This window comes from Scyliorhinus torazame, chromosome 12 (genome assembly GCF_047496885.1).
Source record: "Scyliorhinus torazame isolate Kashiwa2021f chromosome 12, sScyTor2.1, whole genome shotgun sequence".
In the NCBI taxonomy this organism is placed as follows: Eukaryota; Metazoa; Chordata; class Chondrichthyes; order Carcharhiniformes; family Scyliorhinidae; genus Scyliorhinus; species Scyliorhinus torazame.
Window position 1 is genome coordinate 81,808,137 of NC_092718.1, and position 20,748 is coordinate 81,828,884.

At 58.3% G+C, this 20,748-nt stretch overlaps 1 protein-coding gene across 2 annotated transcripts in view; it reads left to right on the forward strand.

The window, feature by feature from the left end:
* usf2l (upstream transcription factor 2, c-fos interacting-like) overlaps nt 1–20,748 on the forward strand; it is a 568,951-nt gene that overhangs the window by 280,357 nt on the left and 267,846 nt on the right. Inside the window, exon 4 of one of the 2 annotated variants that reach the window (XM_072468923.1) lies at nt 5,837–5,920. The exons of the other annotated variant lie outside the window; for it this stretch is intronic. Coding sequence (XP_072325024.1) covers nt 5,837–5,920 — 84 coding nt within the window. The remainder of the gene's footprint in view (nt 1–5,836; nt 5,921–20,748) is intronic. 2 annotated transcript variants of the gene reach the window in all.

Genomic DNA, 20,748 nt, shown 5'->3' on the forward strand with positions numbered 1-20,748 from the left:
GAGTGAGAGAGAGAGACAGTGAGTGAGAGAGATAGTGAGTGAGAGAGAGAGAGACAGTGAGTGAGAGAGAGAGACAGTGAGTGAGAGGGAGAGAGACAGTGAGTGAGAGAGTGAGACAGTGAGTGAGAGAGACAGTGAGTGAGAGAGAGAGAGACAGTGAGTGAGAGAGACAGTGAGTGAGAGAGAGAGAGACAGTGAGTGAGAGAGAGAGACAGTGAGTGAGAGAGATAGTGAGTGAGAGAGAGAGAGACAGTGAGTGAGAGAGAGAGACAGTGAGTGAGAGGGAGAGACAGTGAGTGAGAGAGAGAGACAGTGAGTGAGAGAGAGAGAGTGAGAGAGAGAGACAGTGAGTGAGAGAGAGAGAGACTGAGTGAGAGAGAGAGAGACAGTGAGTGAGAGAGAGAGACAGTGAGTGAGAGAGAGAGAGACAGTGAGTGAGAGAGAGAGACAGTGAGTGAGAGAGAGACAGTGAGTGAGAGAGACAGTGAGTGAGAGCGAGAGAGACAGTGAGTGAGAGAGAGAGAGACAGTGAGTGAGAATGAGAGACAATGAGTGAGAGAGAGAGAGAGACAGTGAGTGAGAGAGACAGTGAGTGAGGGAGAGAGACAGTGAGTGAGGGAGAGAGACAGTGAGTGAGAGAGAGAGACAGTGAGTGAGAGAGAGAGAGACAGTGAGTGAGTGAGAGGGACAGTGAGTGGGTGAGAGAGACAGTTAGTGAGTGAGAGAGAGACAGTGAGTGAGAGAGAGAGAGACAGTGAGTGAGGGAGAGACAGTGAGAGAGAGAGGGAGACAGTGAGAGAGAGAGAGACAGTGAGTGAGAGAGAGAGACAGACAGTGAGTGAGAGAGAGCGAGACAGTGAGTGAGAGAGAGCGAGACAGTGAGAGAGAGAGAGACAGTGAGTGAGAGAGAGACAGTGAGTGAGAGAGAGAGAGACAGTGAGTGAGAGAGAGAGACAGTGAGTGAGAGAGAGAGAGAGAGACAGTGAGTGAGAGAGAGAGAGAGACAGTGAGTGAGAGAGAGTGAGTGAGAGAGAGACAGTGAGTGAGAGAGAGAGACAGTGAGTGAGAGAGAGAGACAGTGAGTGAGAGAGAGAGACAGTGAGTGAGAGAGAGAGACACTGAGTGAGAGAGAGAGACACTGAGTGAGAGAGAGAGAGACACTGAGTGAGAGAGAGAGAGACAGTGAGTGAGAGAGAGAGACAGTGAGTGAGAGAGAGAGAGAGACAGTGAGTGAGTGAGAGAGAGACAGTGAGTGAGAGAGACAGTGAGTGAGAGAGAGAGACAGTGAGTGAGAGAGAGAGACAGTGAGTGAGAGCGAGAGAGACAGTGAGAGAGAGAGAGAGACAGTGAGTGAGTGAGAGAGAGATAGTGAGTGAGAAAGAGACAGTGAGTGAGAGAGAGAGACAGTGAGTGAGAGAGAGAGAGACAGTGAGTGAGAGAGAGAGAGACAGTGAGTGAGAGAGAGAGACAGTGAGTGAGAGAGAGAGAGAAAGAGAGAGAGAGACAATGAGTGAGAGAGGGAGACATTGAGTGAGAGAGACAGTGAGTGAGAGAGAGAGACAGTGAGTGAGAGAGAGAGAGAGACAGTGAGTGAGAGAGAGAGAGACAGTGAGTGAGAGAGAGAGACAGTGAGTGAGAGAGACAGTGAGTGAGAGAGAGAGAGACAGTGAGTGAGAGAGACAGTGAGTGAGAGAGAGAGAGACAGTGAGTGAGGGAGAGACAGTGAGTGAGAGAGAGAGAGAGACAGTGAGTGAGAGTGGGAGACAGTGAGAGAGAGAGAGAGACAGTGAGTGAGAGAGAGAGAGAGACAGTGAGTGAGAGAGAGAGAGAGAGAGACAGTGAGTGAGAGAGAGAGTGAGTGAGAGAGAGAGACAGTGAGTGAGAGAGAGAGACAGTGAGTGAGAGAGAGAGACACTGAGTGAGAGAGAGAGACAGTGAGTGAGTGAGAGAGAGACAGTGAGTGAGAGAGAGAGACAGTGAGTGAGAGAGAGAGACAGTGAGTGAGAGAGAGAGAGACAGTGAGTGAGAGAGAAAGACAGTGAGTGAGAGCGAGAGAGACAGTGAGCGAGAGAGAGAGAGAGAGACAGTGAGTGAGAGAGAGAGAGATAGTGAGTGAGAGAGAGACAGGAAGTGAGAGAGAGAGACAGTGAGTGAGAGAGAGAGACAGTGAGTGAGAGAGAGAGACAGTGAGTGAGAGAGAGAGACTGTGAGTGAGAGAGAGAGAGAGACAATGAGTGAGAGAGGGAGACATTGAGTGAGAGAGACAGTGAGTGAGAGAGAGAGAGACAGTGAGTGAGAGAGAGAGAGACAGTGAGTGAGAGAGAGAGACAGTGAGTGAGAGAGACAGTGAGTGAGAGAGAGAGAGACAGTGAGTGAGGGAGAGACAGTGAGTGAGAGAGAGAGAGAGACAGTGAGTGAGAGAGTGGGAGACAGTGAGAGAGAGAGAGAGACAGTGAGTGAGAGAGAGAGACAGTGTGTGAGAGGGAGAGACAGTGAGTGAGAGAGAGAGACAGTGAGTGAGAGAGAGAGAGTGAGAGAGACAGTGAGTGAGAGAGAGAGAGACAGTGAGTGAGAGAGAGAGACAGTGAGTGAGAGAGAGAGACAGTGAGTGAGAGAGAGAGACAGTGAGTGAGAGAGACAGTGAGTGAAAGCGAGAGAGACAGTGAGTGAGAGAGAGAGAGAGACAGTGAGTGAGAGAGAGAGAGACAGTGAGTGAGAGAGAGAGAGACAGTGAGTGAGAGTGACAGTGAGTGAGAGAGAGAGACAGTGAGTCAGAGAGAGAGACAGTGAGTGAGAGAGAGAGACAGTGAGTGAGAGAGAGAGACAATGAGTGAGAGAGAGAGAGAGAGACAGTGAGTGAGAGAGACAGTGAGTGAGAGAGAGAGACAGTGAGTGAGAGAGAGAGACAGTGAGTGAGAGAGATAGACAGTGAGTGAGTGAGAGGGACAGTGAGTGAGTGCGAGAGACAGTTAGTGAGTGAGAGAGAGACAGTGAGTGAGAGAGAGAGAGACAGTGAGTGAGAGAGAGAGAGACAGTGAGTGAGGGAGAGACAGTGAGTGAGAGAGAGGGAGACAGTAAGAGAGAGAGAGACAGTGAGTGAGAGAGAGAGAGACAGTGAGTGAGAGAGAGAGAGAGACAATGAGTGAGAGAGAGAGACAGTGAGTGAGAGAGAGAGACAGTGAGCGAGAGAGAGACAGTGAGTGAGAGAGAGACAGTGAGTGAGAGAGAGACAGTGAGTGAGAGAGAGACAGTGAGTGAGAGAGAGAGACAGTGAGTGAGAGAGACAGTGAGTGAGAGAGAGAGGGACAGTGAGAGAGAGAGAGAGAGACAGTGAGTGAGTGAGAGAGACAGTGAGTGAGAGAGAGAGAGACAGTGAGTGAGAGAGAGACAGTGAGTGAGAGAGAAAGTGAGAGAGAGAGAGACAGTGAGTGAGAGAGAGAGACAGTGAGAGAGAGAGAGAGAGACAGTGAGTGAGAGAGAGAGAGACAGTGAGTGAGTGAGAGAGACAGTGAGTGAGAGAGAGAGAGACAGTGAGTGAGAGAGAGAGACGGTGAGTGAGAGAGAGAGAGACAGTGAGTGAGAGAGAGAGAGACAGTGAGAGAGAGAGAGACAGTGAGAGAGAGAGAGACAGTGAGTGAGAGAGATAGAGACAGTGAGAGAGAGAGACAGTGAGTGAGAGAGAGAGAGACAGTGCGTGAGAGACAGTGAGTGAGAGTGAGAGACAGTGAGTGAGATAGAGAGACAGTGTGTGAGAGAGAGAGACAGTGAGTGAGAGAGAGACAGTGAGTGAGAGAGAGACAGTGAGTGAGAGAGAGAGACAGTGAGTGAGAGAGACAGTGAGAGAGACAGTGAGAGAGACAGTGAGAGAGAGAGAGAGAGAGAGACAGTGAGAGAGAGAGACAGTGAGTGCGAGAGAGAGACAGTGAGTGAGAGAGAGAGACAGTGAGTGAGAGAGAGAGACAGTGAGTGAGAGAGAGAGAGACAGAGTGAGAGAGAGAGAGACAGTGAGTGAGAGACAGAGACAGTGAGTGAGAGAGAAAGAGACAGTGAGTGAGAGAGACAGTGAGTGAGAGAGAGAGAGACAGTGAGTGAGAGAGGGAGACAGTGAGTGAGAGAGAGAGAGAGACAGTGAGTGAGAGAGAGACAGACAGTGAGTGAGAGAGGGAGACAGTGTGTGAGAGGGAGGGAGACCAAGGGAGGGAACTGGACAGAGGGATACAAGAGAGAGAGGGGTAGACAGAAACAGGAGGAGACAGATTGGGGGGGGATAGAGGGAGAGGGAGACAAATGGGGTTACAGAGAGTGGGAGGGTTGTCTGGGCTGAGGGAGGTGACAGTGATAGAGATGGGTTTTAGGGATTGGAGGAGGTTACAGGGATAGGGAGGGTAGTAGTGGCTGGAGGTGGTGACAGAGATAGAGAGGGATGTAGAGGCTGGAGAAGTTTACAGAGATAGGGAGGGTTGTAGGTGCTGTCGGAGGTTACAGGAATAGGGAGGGTTGTATGTGTTAGAGGAGGGTACAGAGATAGGGAGAGTTTTAGGGACGGGAGGAGGTTACAGAGATAGGGAGGGTTGTAGGGGCTGGCGAGGTTACAGAGATTGGGAGGGTTGTAGGGCCTGGAGGAGGTTACAGATATAGGGAGGGTTGTAGGGGCTGGAGGAGGTTAAAGAGATATGGATGGTTGTAGTGGCTGGAGGAGGGTACAGAGATAGGGAGAGTTTTAGGGACTGGAGGAGGTTACAGATATAGGGAGGGTTGTAGGGGCTGGAGGAGGTTAAAGAGATATGGAGGGTTGTAGCGGCTGGAGGAGGGTACAGAGATAGGGGGGGTTGTAGGGACTGGTGGAGGTTACAGAGATAGGGAGAGTTGTAGGGACTGGAGGAGGTTACAGAGATAGGGAATGTTGTAGGGGCTGGCGAGGCTACAGAGATTGGGAGGGTTGTAGGGCCTGGAGGAGGTTACCGAGATAGGGAGGGTTGTAGGGACTGGAGGAGGTTACAGAGATAGGGAGGGTTGTCGGGACTGGAGTAGGTTACAGACATGGGCAGTGTTGTTGGGGCTGGAGGAGGGACATAGATAGGGCGGGTTGTAGGGGCTGGAGGTGGTTACAGAGGTAGGGAGGGTTGTAGGGGACAGGCGGAGGTTACAGAGATAGGCAGGTTTGTAGTGGCTGGAGGAGGTTACAGAGATGGGGAGGGATGTAGCGGCTGGAGGAGGTTACAGAGATAGGGAGAGCTGTAGGGGCTGGAGATTACAGAGATAGGAAGGGTTGTAGGGGCTGGAGGAGGTTACAGAGAGAGGGAGGGTTGTAGGGGCTGGAGGAGGTTACAGAGAGAGGGAAGGCTGGAGGAGGCTACACAGACGAGGAGAGAGTCCAAGAATGCATTTGAGAAACGAGGTGAGAATTTGAAATAGGTTCGGACCAGGAACTGACGTGGGCCAGTGAGCAATGGGAGCGGTGGCGGGGGAGGATCAGGGAGTGGCTGATGAACTGAATGGGGCTTGCATTAGGACTTCCCAAGGGGGTTTCTCAACCTGGAATGGTGCCCGCTGAAGCTCCCGGCCTTGACCACCTCTCTCTCCTACTCTCTCCACTCTGCGAGGCATTAAACGCGTTGTGTGATGACCCCTGTGCTGTTGGCCTTTGATCTCTCTCTTCTCCCCCCCCCCCCCCCCCTCACCCCCCCCAAACACCCCCACCTCTTCATGGTCAGTACTCCCAGGCATGGTTTGTCCGGCGGTTTACAGAGAATGTTCCAGAGTTTTCCGCCGTAACCGGGTTGATCTTCCACCAGCTCTGCTCCAAGTAATTGAATTATTCCTCACACCCTTTTAGAATGCTGCATTATTTTATGGAGAGAGGCTGCAGAATCCTGCAGTGCAGAGGGATCTGGGTGTCCTCCTACATGAATCACAAAAGGTTGGTACGGAGGTGCAGCGAGTGGTTAGGGAGGCCAATCGAATATCGTCGAGCTTGAGGGCGGGGCGGGATGGGGTGTAAAGGTCGGGAAGTCTCGCTACAACTGTATGGGGCGTTGGGGAGACCATACCGGGAGCACCGTGTACGGATCTGGTCTCCTTACTCAGGGAGGGAGACACACTCACATCGGAGGCAGTTAGGAGAAGGTTCACTGGGGCCCATTCCCAGGATGAAGGGGGCTTGCCTTTTGAGGAAAGGGTCGAGCAGGTCAGGCCGGTGCCCATTGGAGTTTAGAAAAATGAGAGGCCTCCTGGTTGAAAGATATCAGATTCTGAGGGGGAGGGTATGACATCGTGGATACTCTGAGGGGGTATCTAGACTGAGGGAGTGAGTGAGGGGGGGTCCCCCATTGAAGATGGAAATGAGGAGGAATTTCTTCTCCCAGAGGGGCACGGCACAGCGGTTAGCACTGCTGTCTCGCAGCACCAGGGTTCAGTTCCGGCCTTGGGTCTACTGTCTGTATGAAGTTTCCACATTCTCCCCGTGTCTGTGTGGGTTTCCTCCGGGTGCTCCGGTTTCCTCCTATATTTCAAAGATGTGCAGGTTAGGTGGATTGGCTGTGCTAAATTGCCCCTTGGTGTCTAAAAGATTAGGTGCAGTTACCGGGACGGCAAGGGGGAGTGGGCCTAGGTCGGGTGCTCTTTCAGAGGGTCAGTGCAGACTCGGGCCGAATGGCCTCCTTCTGCACTGTAGTGATTCTATGATTCAAATGGTGGTTTGACTGTGGAAATCTCCCCCCAGAGAGGCTGTGGCGCATTGAATATGTACAAGGCCAAGTTAGACAGGTTTCTGATTGACGGGAATGTGAGGGTCATGGGGGGGCAGACAGGCAAGAAATTGGAGTGGAGGCCGCAACAGGAGCTAAGCCAAAACTATTGACTGGGGGAAGCAGTATGGAGGGGCTAAATGTTCCTGCTCCGAATTCTGCGGCCTGTTTTCCAGATACGCAGAGCACCATTTTCTTCTGAATGTTAATTTCTCCGATCGTCACAGGTTACCAGTTTCCTCGCCTATCGCGGGCTCTCTCTGTCTCGCTCTCTGCATCTCTCTCTCTGGCTCTCTCTCTGTCTCTCTCTCTCTCTCTCTCTCTCTCAGTCTCGGGCTCTCTCTCAGTCTCGGGCTCGCTCTCTCTTAGTCTCGCTCTCTCTCAGTCTCGCTCTCGCTCAGTCTCGCTCTCTCTCAGTCTCGGGCTCTCTCAGTCTCGCTCTCTCTCAGACTCGCTCTCTCTCAGACTCGGGCTCTCTCAGTCTCGCTCTCTCTCAGACTCGGACTCTCTCTCAGTCTCGCTCTCTCACAGTCTCGCTCTCTCTCAGTCTCGCTCTCTCTCAGTCTCGCTCTCCTTCAGTCTCGCCCTCTCTCAGTCTCAGTCTCGCTCTCTCTCAGTCTCGCTCTCTCTCAGTCTCGCTCTCTCTCAGTCTCGCTCTCTCTCAGTCTCGCCCTCTCTCAGTCTCAGTCTCGCTCTCTCTCAGTCTCGCTCTCGCTCTCTCTCAGTCTCGCTCTCTCACAGTCTCGCTCTCTCTCAGTCTCGCTCTCTCTCAGTCTCGCTCTCCTTCAGTCTCGCCCTCTCTCAGTCTCAGTCTCGCTCTCTCTCAGTCTCGCTCTCTCTCAGTCTCGCTCTCTCTCAGTCTCGCTCTCTCTCAGTCTCGCTCTCTCTCAGTCTCGCTCTCTCTCAGTCTCGCTCTCTCTCAGTCTCGCTCTATCTAAGTCTCCGGTTCTCTCTGTCTCCGGTTCTCTCTCTGGCTCTCTCTCTGTCTCTCTCTCTCCCAGTCTCGCTCTCTCTCAGTCTCGCTCTCTCTCAGTCTCGCTCTCTCAGTCTCGCTCTCTCCCAGTCTCGCTCTTTCTCAGTCTCGCTCTCTCAGTCTCGCTCTCTCTCAGTCTCGCTCTTTCTCAGTCTCGCTCTCTCTCAGTCTCAGTCTCACGCTCTCTCAGTCTCGCTCTCTCTCAGTCTCGCTCTCTCACAGTCTCGCTCTCTCTCAGTCTCGCTCTCTCTCAGTCTCGCTCTCCTTCAGTCTCGCCCTCTCTCAGTCTCAGTCTCGCTCTCTCTCAGTCTCGCTCTCTCTCAGTCTCGCTCTCTCTCAGTCTCGCTCTCTCTCAGTCTCGCTCTCTCTCAGTCTCGCTCTCTCTCAGTCTCGCTCTCAGTCTCGCTCTCTCTCAGTCTCGCTCTATCTAAGTCTCCGGTTCTCTCTGTCTCCGGTTCTCTCTCTGCTCTCTCTCTGTCTCTCTCTCTCCCAGTCTCGCTCTCTCTCAGTCTCGCTCTCTCTCAGTCTCGCTCTCTCAGTCTCGCTCTCTCCCAGTCTCGCTCTTTCTCAGTCTCGCTCTCTCAGTCTCGCTCTCTCTCAGTCTCGCTCTTTCTCAGTCTCGCTCTCTCTCAGTCTCAGTCTCGCGCTCTCTCAGTCTCGCTCTCTCTCAGTCTCGCTCTCTCTCAGTCTCGCTCTTTCTCAGTCTCGCTCTTTCTCAGTCTCGCTCTCTCTCAGTCTCGCTCTCTCTCAGTCTCGAGCTCTCTCTCAGTCTCGCTCTCTCCCAGTCTCCGGTTCTCTCTGGCTCGCTCTCAGTCTCGCTCTCTCTCAGTCTCGCTCTCTCCCAGTCCCGCTCTCTCCCAGTCTCGCTCTCTTCAGTCTCGCTCTCTCTCAGTCTCGCTCTCTCTCAGTCTCGGTCTCTCTCAGTCTCGCTCTCTCTCAGTCTCGCTCTCTCTCAGTCTCGCTCTCTCCCAGTCTCGCTCTCTTCAGTCTCGCTCTCTGTCAGTCTTGCTCTCTCTCGGTCTCGCTCTCCCTCAGTCTCGGTCTCTCTCAGTCTCGCTCTCTTCAGTCTCGCTCTCTCTCAGTCTCGCTCTCTCTCAGTCTCGCTCTCTCTCAGTCTCACTCTCCCTCAGTCTCGCTCTCTCTCAGTCTCGGGCTCTCTCTCAGTCTCACTCTCTCTCAGTCTCGCTCTCTCTCAGTCTCGGGCTCTCTCTCAGTCTCGCTCTCTTCAGTCTCGCTCTCTCTCAGTCTCGCTCTCTCTCAGTCTCGCTCTCTCTCAGTCTCGCTCTCTCTCAGTCTCGCTCTCTCTCAGTCTCGCTCTCTCTCAGTCTCGCTCTCTCTCAGTCTCGCTCTCTCTCAGTCTCGCTCTCGCTCTCTCTCAGTCTCGCTCTCTCTCAGTCTCGCTCTCTCTCAGTCTCGCTCTCTCTCAGTCTTGGGCTCTCTCACAGTCTCGCTCTCTCTCAGTCTCGCTCTCTCTCAGTCTCGCTCTCTCTCAGTCTCGCTCTCTCTCAGTCTTGGGCTCTCTCACAGTCTCGCTCTCTCTCAGTCTCTCTCTCTCTCAGTCTCGGGCTCTCTCTCAGTCTCGCTCTCTCTCAGTCTCGCTCTCTCTCAGTCTCGGGCTCTCTCTCAGTCTCGCTCTCTCTCAGTCTCGCTCTCTCTCAGTCTCGCTCTCTCTCAGTCTCGCTCTCTCTCAGTCTCGGGCTCTCTCTCAGTCTCGGGCTCTCTCTCAGTCTCGCTCTCTCTCAGTCTCGGGCTCTCGCTCAGTCTCGCTCTCTCTCAGTCTCGGGCTCTCTCTCAGTCTCGGGCTCTCGCTCAGTCTCGCTCTCTCTCAGTCTCGGGCTCTCGCTCAGTCTCGCTCTCTCTCAGTCTCGGGCTCTCGCTCAGTCTCGCTCTCTCTCAGTCTCGGGCTCTCGCTCAGTCTCGCTCTCTCTCAGTCTCGGGCACTCGCTCAGTCTCGCTCTCTCTCAGTCTCGGGCTCTCTCTCAGTCTCGCTCTCTCTCAGTCTCGGGCTCTCGCTCAGTCTCGCTCTCTCTCAGTCTCGGGCACTCGCTCAGTCTCGCTCTCTCTCAGTCTCGGGCTCTCTCTCAGTCTCGGGCTCTCGCTCAGTCTCGCTCTCTCTCAGTCTCGGGCTCTCGCTCAGTCTCGCTCTCTCTCAGTCTCGGGCTCTCGCTCAGTCTCGCTCTCTCTCAGTCTCGGGCACTCGCTCAGTCTCGCTCTCTCTCAGTCTCGGGCTCTCTCTCAGTCTCGGGCTCTCTCTCAGTCTCGCTCTCTCTCAGTCTCGGGCTCTCGCTCAGTCTCGCTCTCTCTCAGTCTCGGGCTCTCTCTCCCCCGTGCTGAACTGTATCCGCTCTCTTCCCCCTGCCTTGATCTGTTCCGCCTCCTTCCACCCGCCCTAAACTGTATCTGTGCCCTCCCCCCCACCCCCCCAAACCCTAAACTGTAACCGCCCTCTTCCCTCCCCCCACCCGCCCTAAACTGTATCTGTGCCCTCCCCCCCCCCCCCCTAAACTGTAACCGCCCTCTTCCCCCCCCACCCGCCCTAAACTGTATCTGTGCCCTCCCCCCCCCCCTAAACTGTAACCGCCCTCTTCCCCCCCCCACCCGCCCTAAACTGTATCTGTGCCCTCCCCCCCACCCTAAACTGTAACCGCCCTCTTCCCCCCCCACCCGCCCTAAACTGTATCTGTGCCCTTCCCCCCCCACCCTAAACTGTATCTGCCCTTCCCTCCACACCCTAAATTGTATCCGCCCTCTTCCCCTCCCCGCCCTGAACTGAATCCGCCCGCTTCTCCCCCCCGCCCTGAACTGTATCTGTGCCTTCCCCCCCACCCTAAACTGTATCTGTGCCCTTCCCCCCCACCCTAAACTGTACCTGTGCCCTTTCCCCCCCAAACTGTATCTGTGCCCTTCCCCCCCCACCCTAAACTGTATATGCCCTCTTCCCCCCCCACCCTAAACTGTATCTGTGCCCTTCCCCCCACCCTAAACTGTATCCGCTCTCTTCCCCCCCACCTGCCCAAAACTGTATCTGTGCCCTTCCCCCCCACCCTAAACTGTACCTGTGCCCTTTCCCCCCCCAAACTGTATCTGTGCCCTTCCCCCCCCCACCCTAAACTGTATATGCCCTCTTCCCCCCCCACCCTAAACTGTATCTGTGCCCTTCCCCCCACCCTAAACTGTATCCGCTCTCTTCCCCCCCACCTGCCCAAAACTGTATCTGTGCCCTTCCCCCCACCCTAAACTGTATACGCCCTCTTCCCCCCCCACCCGCCCTAAACTGTACCTGTGCCCTTCCCCCCCACCCTAAACTGTATCTGTGCCCTTCCCCCCACCCTAAACTGTATCTGCCCTTCCCCCCCACCCTGAAATGTATCCACCCGCCCCCCCCCCGCAAACTGTATCCACCCTCTTCCCTCCCCCCCGCCCTGAACTGAATCCGCCCTCTTCCCCCCCCCCCGCTCTGAACAGTATCTGTGCCTTCCCCCCCCACCTTAAACTGTATCTGTGCCCTTCCCCCCTCACCCTAAACTGTACCTGTGCCCTTCCCCCCCCACCCTAAACTGTATCTGTACCCTTCCCCCCCCACCCTAAACTATATCTGTGCCCTTCCCCCCCTAAACTGTATCCGCCCTCTTCCCCCCCGCCCTGAACTGTATCTGTGCCCTTACCCCCCCACCCTAAACTGTATCCGCCCTCTTCCCTCCCGCCCAGAACTGTATCTGTGCCCTTACCCCCCCCCACCCTAAACTGTATCCGCCCTCTTCCCCCCTACCCTTCCCCCCCCCTCCACCCTGAACTGTATCTGTGCCCTTCCCCCCCACCCTAAACTGTATCTATGCCCTTCCCCGCCCCGCCCTGAACTGTATTCGCCCCCCCGCCCTGAACTGTGTTTGCCCCGCCCCCCCTGAATTGTATCCACCCCCCCGCCCTGAACTGTATTCGCCCCGCCCCCTGAATTGTATCCACCCCCCCGCCCTGAACTGTATCCACACCCCCCCGCCCTGAACTGTATCCACACCCCCCCGCCCTGAACTGTATCCACCCGCCCCGCACTGAACTGTATACACTCTCTACCCCTTCCCTGAACTGTATTCGCCCGCCCCCCCGCCCTGAACTGTATTCGCCCGCCCTCCCCGCCCTGAACTGTATCCGCCCGCCCCCTCGCCCTGAACTGTATCCGCCCGCCCCCACGTCATGATCTGTGCCAGCCCGCCCACCCGCCCTGAACTGTATTCGACCCCCCCGCCCTCAACTGTATTCGACCCCCCCGCCGTAAACTGTATTCGCCCCCCCCCACCCTGAACTGTATTCGCCCCCCTGCCCTGAACTGTATTCGCCCGCCCCCCGCCCTGAACTATATTCGCCCGCCCACCCGCCCTGAGCTGTATTACCCCGCCCCCCCATCCTGAACTATATTCTCCCGCCCCCCGCCCTGAACTGTATTCGCCCGCCCTCCCCGCCCTGAACTGTATTCGCCCGCCCCTCCGTCCTGATCTGTATCCGCCCCGCCCGCCCTGAACTGTATCCGCCCGCCCCCCCCGCCCGGAACTGTATCCTCCCCCCCCCCCCGCCCTGAACTGTGTCCGCCCGCCCCCCCCGCCCTGAACTGTATCCGCCCGCCCCCTCGCCCTGAACTGTATCCGCCCGCCCCCCGCCCTGAACTATATTCGCCCGCCCACCCGCCCTGAACTGTATTCGCCCGCCCCCCGCCCTGAACTATATTCGCCCGCCCACCCGCCCTGAGCTGTCTTCGCCCGCCCCCCGTCCTGAACTATATTCGCCCCCCCCCCGCCCTCAACCGTATTTGGCCCCCCCACACTGAACTGTATTTGCACCCCCCCGCACTGAACTGTATCCCCCCCCACCCTGAAATGTATCCATCCCCTCGCCCTGACCTGTATCCGCCCGCTCCCCCGCCCTGAACTGTATTTGCCAGCTCCCCCCGCCCTGAACTGTATTCGCCCGCTCCCCCCGCTCTGAACTGTATCCGCCCGCCCTCCCACCCTGAACTGTATCCGCCCGCACCCTGCCCTGAACTGTATCCGCCCGCCCGCCCCCCCGCCCAGAACTGTATCCGCCCGCACCCTGCCCAGAACTGTATCCGCCCGCCCCCCCGCCTTGAACTGTATCCACCCCCCGCCCTGAACTATATCCGCCCGCCCCCCCCCTGCTCTGAACTGTATCCCCCCCCGCCCTGAATTGTATCTGCCCGCACCCTGCCCTGAACTGTATCCGCCCGTCCCCCCGCTCTGAACAGTATCCGCCCGCCCCCCCCCGCCCTGAACTGTATCCGCCCGCACCCTGCCCTGAACTGTATCCGCCCGCCCCCCCCCGCTCTGAACTGTATCCGCCCGCCCCCCCTGCTCTGAACTGTATCCGCCCGCCCCCCCCGCTCTGAACTGTATCCGACCCCCCTGCAATGAACTGTATCCGCCCGCCCACCCCGAACTGTATCCGCCCGCCCCCCCCGCTCTGAACTGTATCCGCCCGCTCCCTCCTCCCTGAACTGTATCCACATCCCGCCCTGAACTGTATCCACCCACCCGCCCTGAACTGTATACACTCTCTACCCCTGCCCTGAACTGTATACATTCTCTACCCCTGCCCTGAACTGTGTTCGCCCCCCCCCCCGCCCTCAACCGTATTTGGCCCCCCCACACTGAACTGTATTTGCCACCCCCGCCCTGAACTGTATTTGCCCCCCCCGCCCTGAACTGTATTTGCCCCCCCCCGCACTGAACTGTATCCATCCCCCCCCCACCCTGAACTGTATCCATCCCCTCGCCATGAACTGTATCCGTCCGCTCCCCCGCCCGGAACTGTATTTGCCAGCTCCCCCCGCTCTGAACTGTATCCGTCCGCCCTCCCACCCTGAACTGTATTCGCCCGCTCCCCCCGCTCTGAACTGTATCCGTCCGCCCTCCCACCCTGAACTGTATCCGCCCGCACCCAGCCCTGAACTGTATCCGCCCGCCCCCCCCGCCCTGAACTGTATCCGCCCCCCCACCCTGAACTGTATTCGCCCCCCTGCCCTGAACTGTATTCGCCCCCCCGCCCTGAACTGTATTCGCCCGCCCTGAACTGTATTCGCCCGCCCCCCCCCGCCCTGAACTGTATTTTCCCCCCCCCACCCTGAACTGTATTCGCCCCCCTGCCCTGAACTGTATTCGCCCGCCCCCCCCGCCCTGAACTGTATTCGCCCGCCCCCCGCCCTGAACTATATTCGCCCGCCCACCCGCCCTGAGCTGTATTCGCCCGCCCTCCCCGCCCTGAACTGTATTCGCCCGCCCCTCCGTCCTGATCTGTATCCGCCCCGCCCGCCCTGAACTGTATCCGCCCGCCCCCCCGCCCGGAACTGTATCCTCCCCCCCCCCCCCGCCCTGAACTGTGTCCGCCCGCCCCCCCCGCCCTGAACTGTATCCGCCCGCCCCCTCGCCCTGAACTGTATCCGCCCGCCCCCCGTCCTGAACTATATTCGCCCGCCCACCCGCCCTGAACTGTATTCGCCCGCCCCCCGCCCTGAACTATATTCGCCCGCCCACCCGCCCTGAGCTGTATTCGCCCGCCCCCCGTCCTGAACTATATTCGCCCCCCCCCGCCCTCAACCGTATTTGGCCCCCCCACACTGAACTGTATTTGCACCCCCCCGCACTGAACTGTATCCCCCCCCACCCTGAAATGTATCCATCCCCTCGCCCTGACCTGTATCCGCCCGCTCCCCCGCCCTGAACTGTATTTGCCAGCTCCCCCCGCCCTGAACTGTATTCGCCCGCTCCCCCCGCTCTGAACTGTATCCGCCCGCCCTCCCACCCTGAACTGTATCCGCCCGCACCCTGCCCTGAACTGTATCCGCCCGCCCGCCCCCCCGCCCTGAACTGTATCCGCCCGCACCCTGCCCTGAACTGTATCCGCCCGCCCCCCCCGCCTTGAACTGTTTCCACCCCCCGCCCTGAACTATATCCGCCCGCCCCCCCCCTGCTCTGAACTGTATCCCCCCCCGCCCTGAATTGTATCCGCCCGCACCCTGCCCTGAACTGTATCCGCCCGTCCCCCCGCTCTGAACAGTATCCGCCCGCCCCCCCCGCCCTGAACTGTATCCGCCCGCACCCTGCCCTGAACTGTATCCGCCCGCCCCCCCCGCTCTGAACTGTATCCGCCCGCCCCCCCTGCTCTGAACTGTATCCGCCCGCCCCCCCCCGCTCTGAACTGTATCCGACCCCCCTGCAATGAACTGTATCCGCCCGCCCACCCCGAACTGTATCCGCCCGCCCCCCCCGCTCTGAACTGTATCCGCCCGCTCCCTCCTCCCTGAACTGTATCCACATCCCGCCCTGAACTGTATCCACCCACCCGCCCTGAACTGTATACACTCTCTACCCCTGCCCTGAACTGTATACATTCTCTACCCCCACCCTGAACTGTATACACTCTCTACCCCTGCCCTGAACTGTATTCGCCCCCCCCCGCCCTCAACCGTATTTGGCCCCCCCACACTGAACTGTATTTGCCACCCCCGCCCTGAACTGTATTTGCCCCCCCCCCCGCCCTGAACTGTATTTGCCCCCCCCCGCACTGAACTGTATCCATCCCCCCCCCACCCTGAACTGTATCCATCCCCTCGCCATGAACTGTATCCGCCCGCTCCCCCGCCCGGAACTGTATTTGCCAGCTCCCCCCGCTCTGAACTGTATTCGCCCGCCCCCCCCGCCCTGAACTGTATTCGCCCCCCCACCCTGAACTGTATTCGCCCCCCTGCCCTGAACTGTATTCGCCCCCCCGCCCTGAACTGTATTCGCCCGCCCTGAACTGTATTCGCCCGCCCCCCCCCGCCCTGAACTGTATTTCCCCCCCCCACCCTGAACTGTATTCGCCCCCCTGCCCTGAACTGTATTCGCCCGCCCCCCCCGCCCTGAACTGTATTCGCCCGCCCCCCGCCCTGAACTATATTCGCCCGCCCACCCGCCCTGAGCTGTATTCGCCCGCCCCCCGTCCTGAACTATATTCGCCCCCCCCCCCGCCCTCAACCGTATTTGGCCCCCCCACACTGAACTGTATTTGCCACCCCCACCCTGAACTGTATTTGCCCCCCCCGCCCTGAACTGTATCCACCCCCCGCCCTGAACTGTATCCACCCCCCACCCTGAACTGTGTCCACCCCCCGCCCTGAACTGTATTCGCCCCCCCGCCCTGAACTGCATTTGCCACCCCGCCCTGAACTGTATACACTCTCTGCCCCCACCACCCTGAACTGTATACACTCTCTACCCCCACCTTGAACTGTATACACTCTCTACCCCCACCCTGAACTGTACACACTCTCTCCCCCCCGGCTCTGAACTGTATACACTCTCTCCCCCCCCCGGCTCTGAACTGTATACACTCTCTGCCCCCACCACCCTGAACTGTATACACTCTCTACCCCCACCTTGAACTGTATACACTCTCTACCCCCACCCTGAACTGTACACACTCTCTCCCCCCCGGCTCTGAACTGTATACACTCTCTCCCCGCACGGCTCTGAACTGTATACACTCTCTACCCCCACCCTGAACTGTATACACTCTCTACCCCCACCACCCTGAACTGTATACACTCACTACCCCCACCCTGAACTGTATACACTCTCTACCCCCTCCACCCTGAACAGTATACACTCTCTACCTCCACCCTGAACTGTATATACTCTCTACCCCCACCCTGAACTGTATACACTCTCTACCCCCTCCACCCTGAACAGTATACACTCTCTACCCCCACCCTGAACTGTATATACTCTTTCCCCCCCCCCCCGGCTCTGAACTGTATACACTCTCTACCCCCACCCTGAACTGTATATACTCTCACCCCCCGCCCCCCCCGGCTCTGAACTGTATACACTCTCTACCCCCAGCCTGAACTGTATACACACTCTACCCCCACCCTGAACTGTATACACTCTCTACCGCCCCCACCCTGAACTGTATACACTCTCTACGCCCCCGGCTCTGAACTGTATACACTCTCTACGCCCCCGGCTCTGAACTGTATACACTCTCTACCCCCCCACCCTGAACTGTATACACTCTCTACGCCCCCGGCTCTGAAATGTATACACTCTCTCCCCCCTCCCTGAACTGTATACACTCTCTACCTCCGCCCTAAACTGTATCTGTGCCCTTACCCCCCCCCGCCCTGAACTGTATCCGCCCGCCCCCCCGCCCTGAAATGTATCCATCCCCCCGCCCTAAACTGTATCCACCCCCCCGCCCTGAACTGTATCCACCCCCCCTGAACTGTATCCACCCCCCCGCCCTGAACTGTATTCGCCCGCCCCCCCCCGCCCTGAACTGTATTCGCCTGCCCCCCCGCCCTGAACTGTATTCGCCCCCCCACCCTGAACTGTATTCGCCCGCCCTGAACTGTATTCGCCCGCCCCCCCCCGCCCTGAACTGTATTCGCCCCCCCACCCTGAACTGTATTCGCCCCCCTGCCCTGAACTGTATTCGCCCCCCGCACCCTGAACTGTATTCGCCCCCCTGCCCTGAACTGTATTCGCCCGCCCCCCCGCCCTGAACTGTATTCGCCCGCCCCCCCGCCCTGAAGTATATTCGCCCGCCCACCCGCCCTGAGCTGTATTGGCCCGCCCCCCGTCCTGAACTATATTCGCCCCCCCCGGCCCTCAACCGTATTTGGCCCCCCCACACTGAACTGTATTTGCCACCCCCACCCTGAACTGTATTTGCCCCCCCCCGCCCTGAACTGTATTTGCCCCCCCCGCACTGAACTGTATCCACCCCCCCCACCCTGAACTGTATCCATCCCCTCGCCCTGAACTGTATCCGCCCGCCCCCCCACCCTGAACTGTATCCGCCCGCTCCCCCGCCCTGAACTGTATTTGCCAGCTCCCCCCGCTCTGAACTGTATCCGCCCGGCCCTCCTCCCTGAACGGTATCCGCCCGCACCCTGCCCTGAACTGTATCCGCCCGCCCCCCCGCCCAGAACTGTATCCGCCCCCCCGCCTTGAACTGTACACGCCCGCCCCCCCCTGCTCTGAACTGTATCCGCCCGCTCCCCCTGCTCTGAACTGTATCCGCCCACCCCCCCTGCTCTGAACTGTATCCGCCGGCCCCCCCGCCCTGAACTGTATCTGCCCGCCCCCCCGCTCTGAACTGTATCCGCCCGCCCCCCCCTGCTCTGAACTGTATCCGCCCCCCCGCCCTGAACTGTACCCACCCGCACCCTGCCCTGAACTGTATCCGCCTGCCCCCCCGCCCTGAACTGTATCCGCCCGCTTCCTCCGCCCTGAACTGTATCCACATCCCGCCCTGAACTGTATCCACCCACCCGCCCTGAACTGTATACACTCTCTACCCCTGCCCTGAACTGTATACATTCTCTACCCCCACCCTGAACTGTAGACACTCTCTCCCCCTGCCCTGAACTGTATCCGCCCGCCCCCCGCCCTGAACTGTATTCGCCCGCTCCCTCTGCCCTGAACTGTATCCACATCCCGCCCTGAACTGTATCCACCCCCCCGCCCTGAACTGTATCCACCCCCCCGCCCTGAACTGTATTCGCCTCCCCCCCCCCCCCACTCAGAACTGTATTTGCCAGCCCCTCCTGCTCTGGACTGTACACGCTCTCTACCCCCTCCACCCTGAACAGTATACACTCTCTACCCTCCCCCCCCCCCTGGCTCTGAACTGTATACACTCTCTACCCCCACCCTGAACTGTATACACTCTCTACCCCCCCACCCTGAACTGTATACACTCTCTACGCCCCGGCTCTGAACTGTATACACTCTCTATCCCCACCCTGAACTGTATACACTCTCTTCCCCCGACCTAAACTGTATCTGTGCCCTTCCCCCCCGCCCTGAACTGTATCCGACCGCACCCCGCCCTGAAATGTATCCGCCCGCCCTGAAATGTATCCACCCCCCGCCCTAAACTGTATCCACCCCCCCGCCCTGAACTGTATCCACCCCCCTGCCCTGAACTGTATCCACCCCCCCTGAACTGTATCCACGCCCCCGCCCTGAACTGTATCCAACCCCCCGCCCTGAACTGTATCCACCCGCCACCCCGCCCTGAACTGTATGCACCCCCCGCCCTGAACTGTATCCACCCCCCCGCACTGAACTGTATCCACCCCCCCGCACTGAACTGTATCCACCCCCCCCGCACTGAACTGTATCCACCCCCCCGCACTGAACTGTATCCACCCCCACCCGCCCTGAACTGTATCCACCCACACGCCCTTAACTGTATTCGCCCGCTTCACCCCGCCCTGAACTGTATCCACGCCCCCCCGCCCTGAACTGTATCCACGCCCCCCTGCCCTGAACTGTATCCACCCCCCCACCCTGAACTGTATTCGCCCCCCCGCCCTGAACTGTATCCACACACCCCCAGCCCTGAACTGTATCCACCCCCCCCGCACTGAACTGTATCCACACACCCCCGCCCTGAACCGTATTCGCCCCCCCGCCCTGAACTGTATCCACCCACCGCCCTGAACTGTATTCGCCCCCCCGCCCTGAACTGTATCCACCCCCCGCCCTGAACTGTATTTGCCCGCTACGCCCCGCCCTGAACTGTATCCACCCCCCCGCCCTGAACTGTATCCACCCACCCGCCCTGAACTGCATTCGCCCCCCCCCGCCCTGAATTGTATTCACCGCTTCGCCTCGACCCTGAGCTGTATCCACCCTCACCGCCCAGAACTGTATCCACCCCCCGCCCTGAACTGTATTCGCCCCCCGCCCTGAACTGCATTTGCCACCCCGCTCTGAACTGTATACACTCTCTACCCCCACCCTGAACTGTACACACTCTCTCCCCCCCGGCTCTGAACTGTATACACTCTCTACCCCCACCCTGAACTGTATACACTCTCTACCCCCGCCCTGAACTGTATACACTCTCTACCCCCACCTTGAACTGTATACACTCTCTACCCCCACCCTGAACTGTATGAACTCTCTGCCCCCACCCTGGACTGTAAACACTCTCTACCCCCACCTTGAACTGTATACACTCTCTACCCCCACCCTGAACTGTATACACTCTCTACCCCTCCACCCTGAACTGTATACCCTCTCTACGCCCCCGGCTCTGAACTGTATACACTCTCTACCCCCACCCTGAACTGTATGCACTCTCTACCCCCGCCCGAAACTGTATCTGTGCCCCCCCCCGCCCTGAACTGTATCCGACCGCCCCCCGCCCTGAACTGTATCCGCCCGCCCCCCGCCCTGAAATGTATCCACCCCCCCGCCCCAAACTGTATCCACCCCCCCGCCCTGAACTGTATCCACCCCCCGCCCTGAACTGTATTCACCCCCCCGCCCTGAACTGCATTTGCCACCCCGCCCTGAACTGTATACACTCTCTACCCCCGCCACCCTGAACAGTATACACTCTCTACCCCACCACCCTGAACTGTATACACTCTCTACCCCCACCCTGAACTGTATACACTCTCTACCCCCACCACCCTGAACTGTATACACTCACTACCCCCACCCTGAACTGTATACACTCTCTACCCCCTCCACCCTGAACAGTATACACTCTCTACCTCCACCCTGAACTGTATATACTCTCTACCCCCACCCTGAACTGTATACACTCTCTACCCCCTCCACCCTGAACAGTATACACTCTCTACCCCCACCCTGAACTGTATATACTCTTTCCCCCCCCCCCCCCGGCTCTGAACTGTATACACTCTCTACCCCCACCCTGAACTGTATATACTCTCACCCCCCGCCCCCCCCGGCTCTGAACTGTATACACTCTCTACCCCCAGCCTGAACTGTATACACACTCTACCCCCACCCTGAACTGTATACACTCTCTACCGCCCCCACCCTGAACTGTATACACTCTCTACGCCCCCGGCTCTGAACTGTATACACTCTCTACGCCCCCGGCTCTGAACTGTATACACTCTCTACCCCCCCACCCTGAACTGTATACACTCTCTACGCCCCCGGCTCTGAACTGTATACACTCTCTCCCCCCTCCCTGAACTGTATACACTCT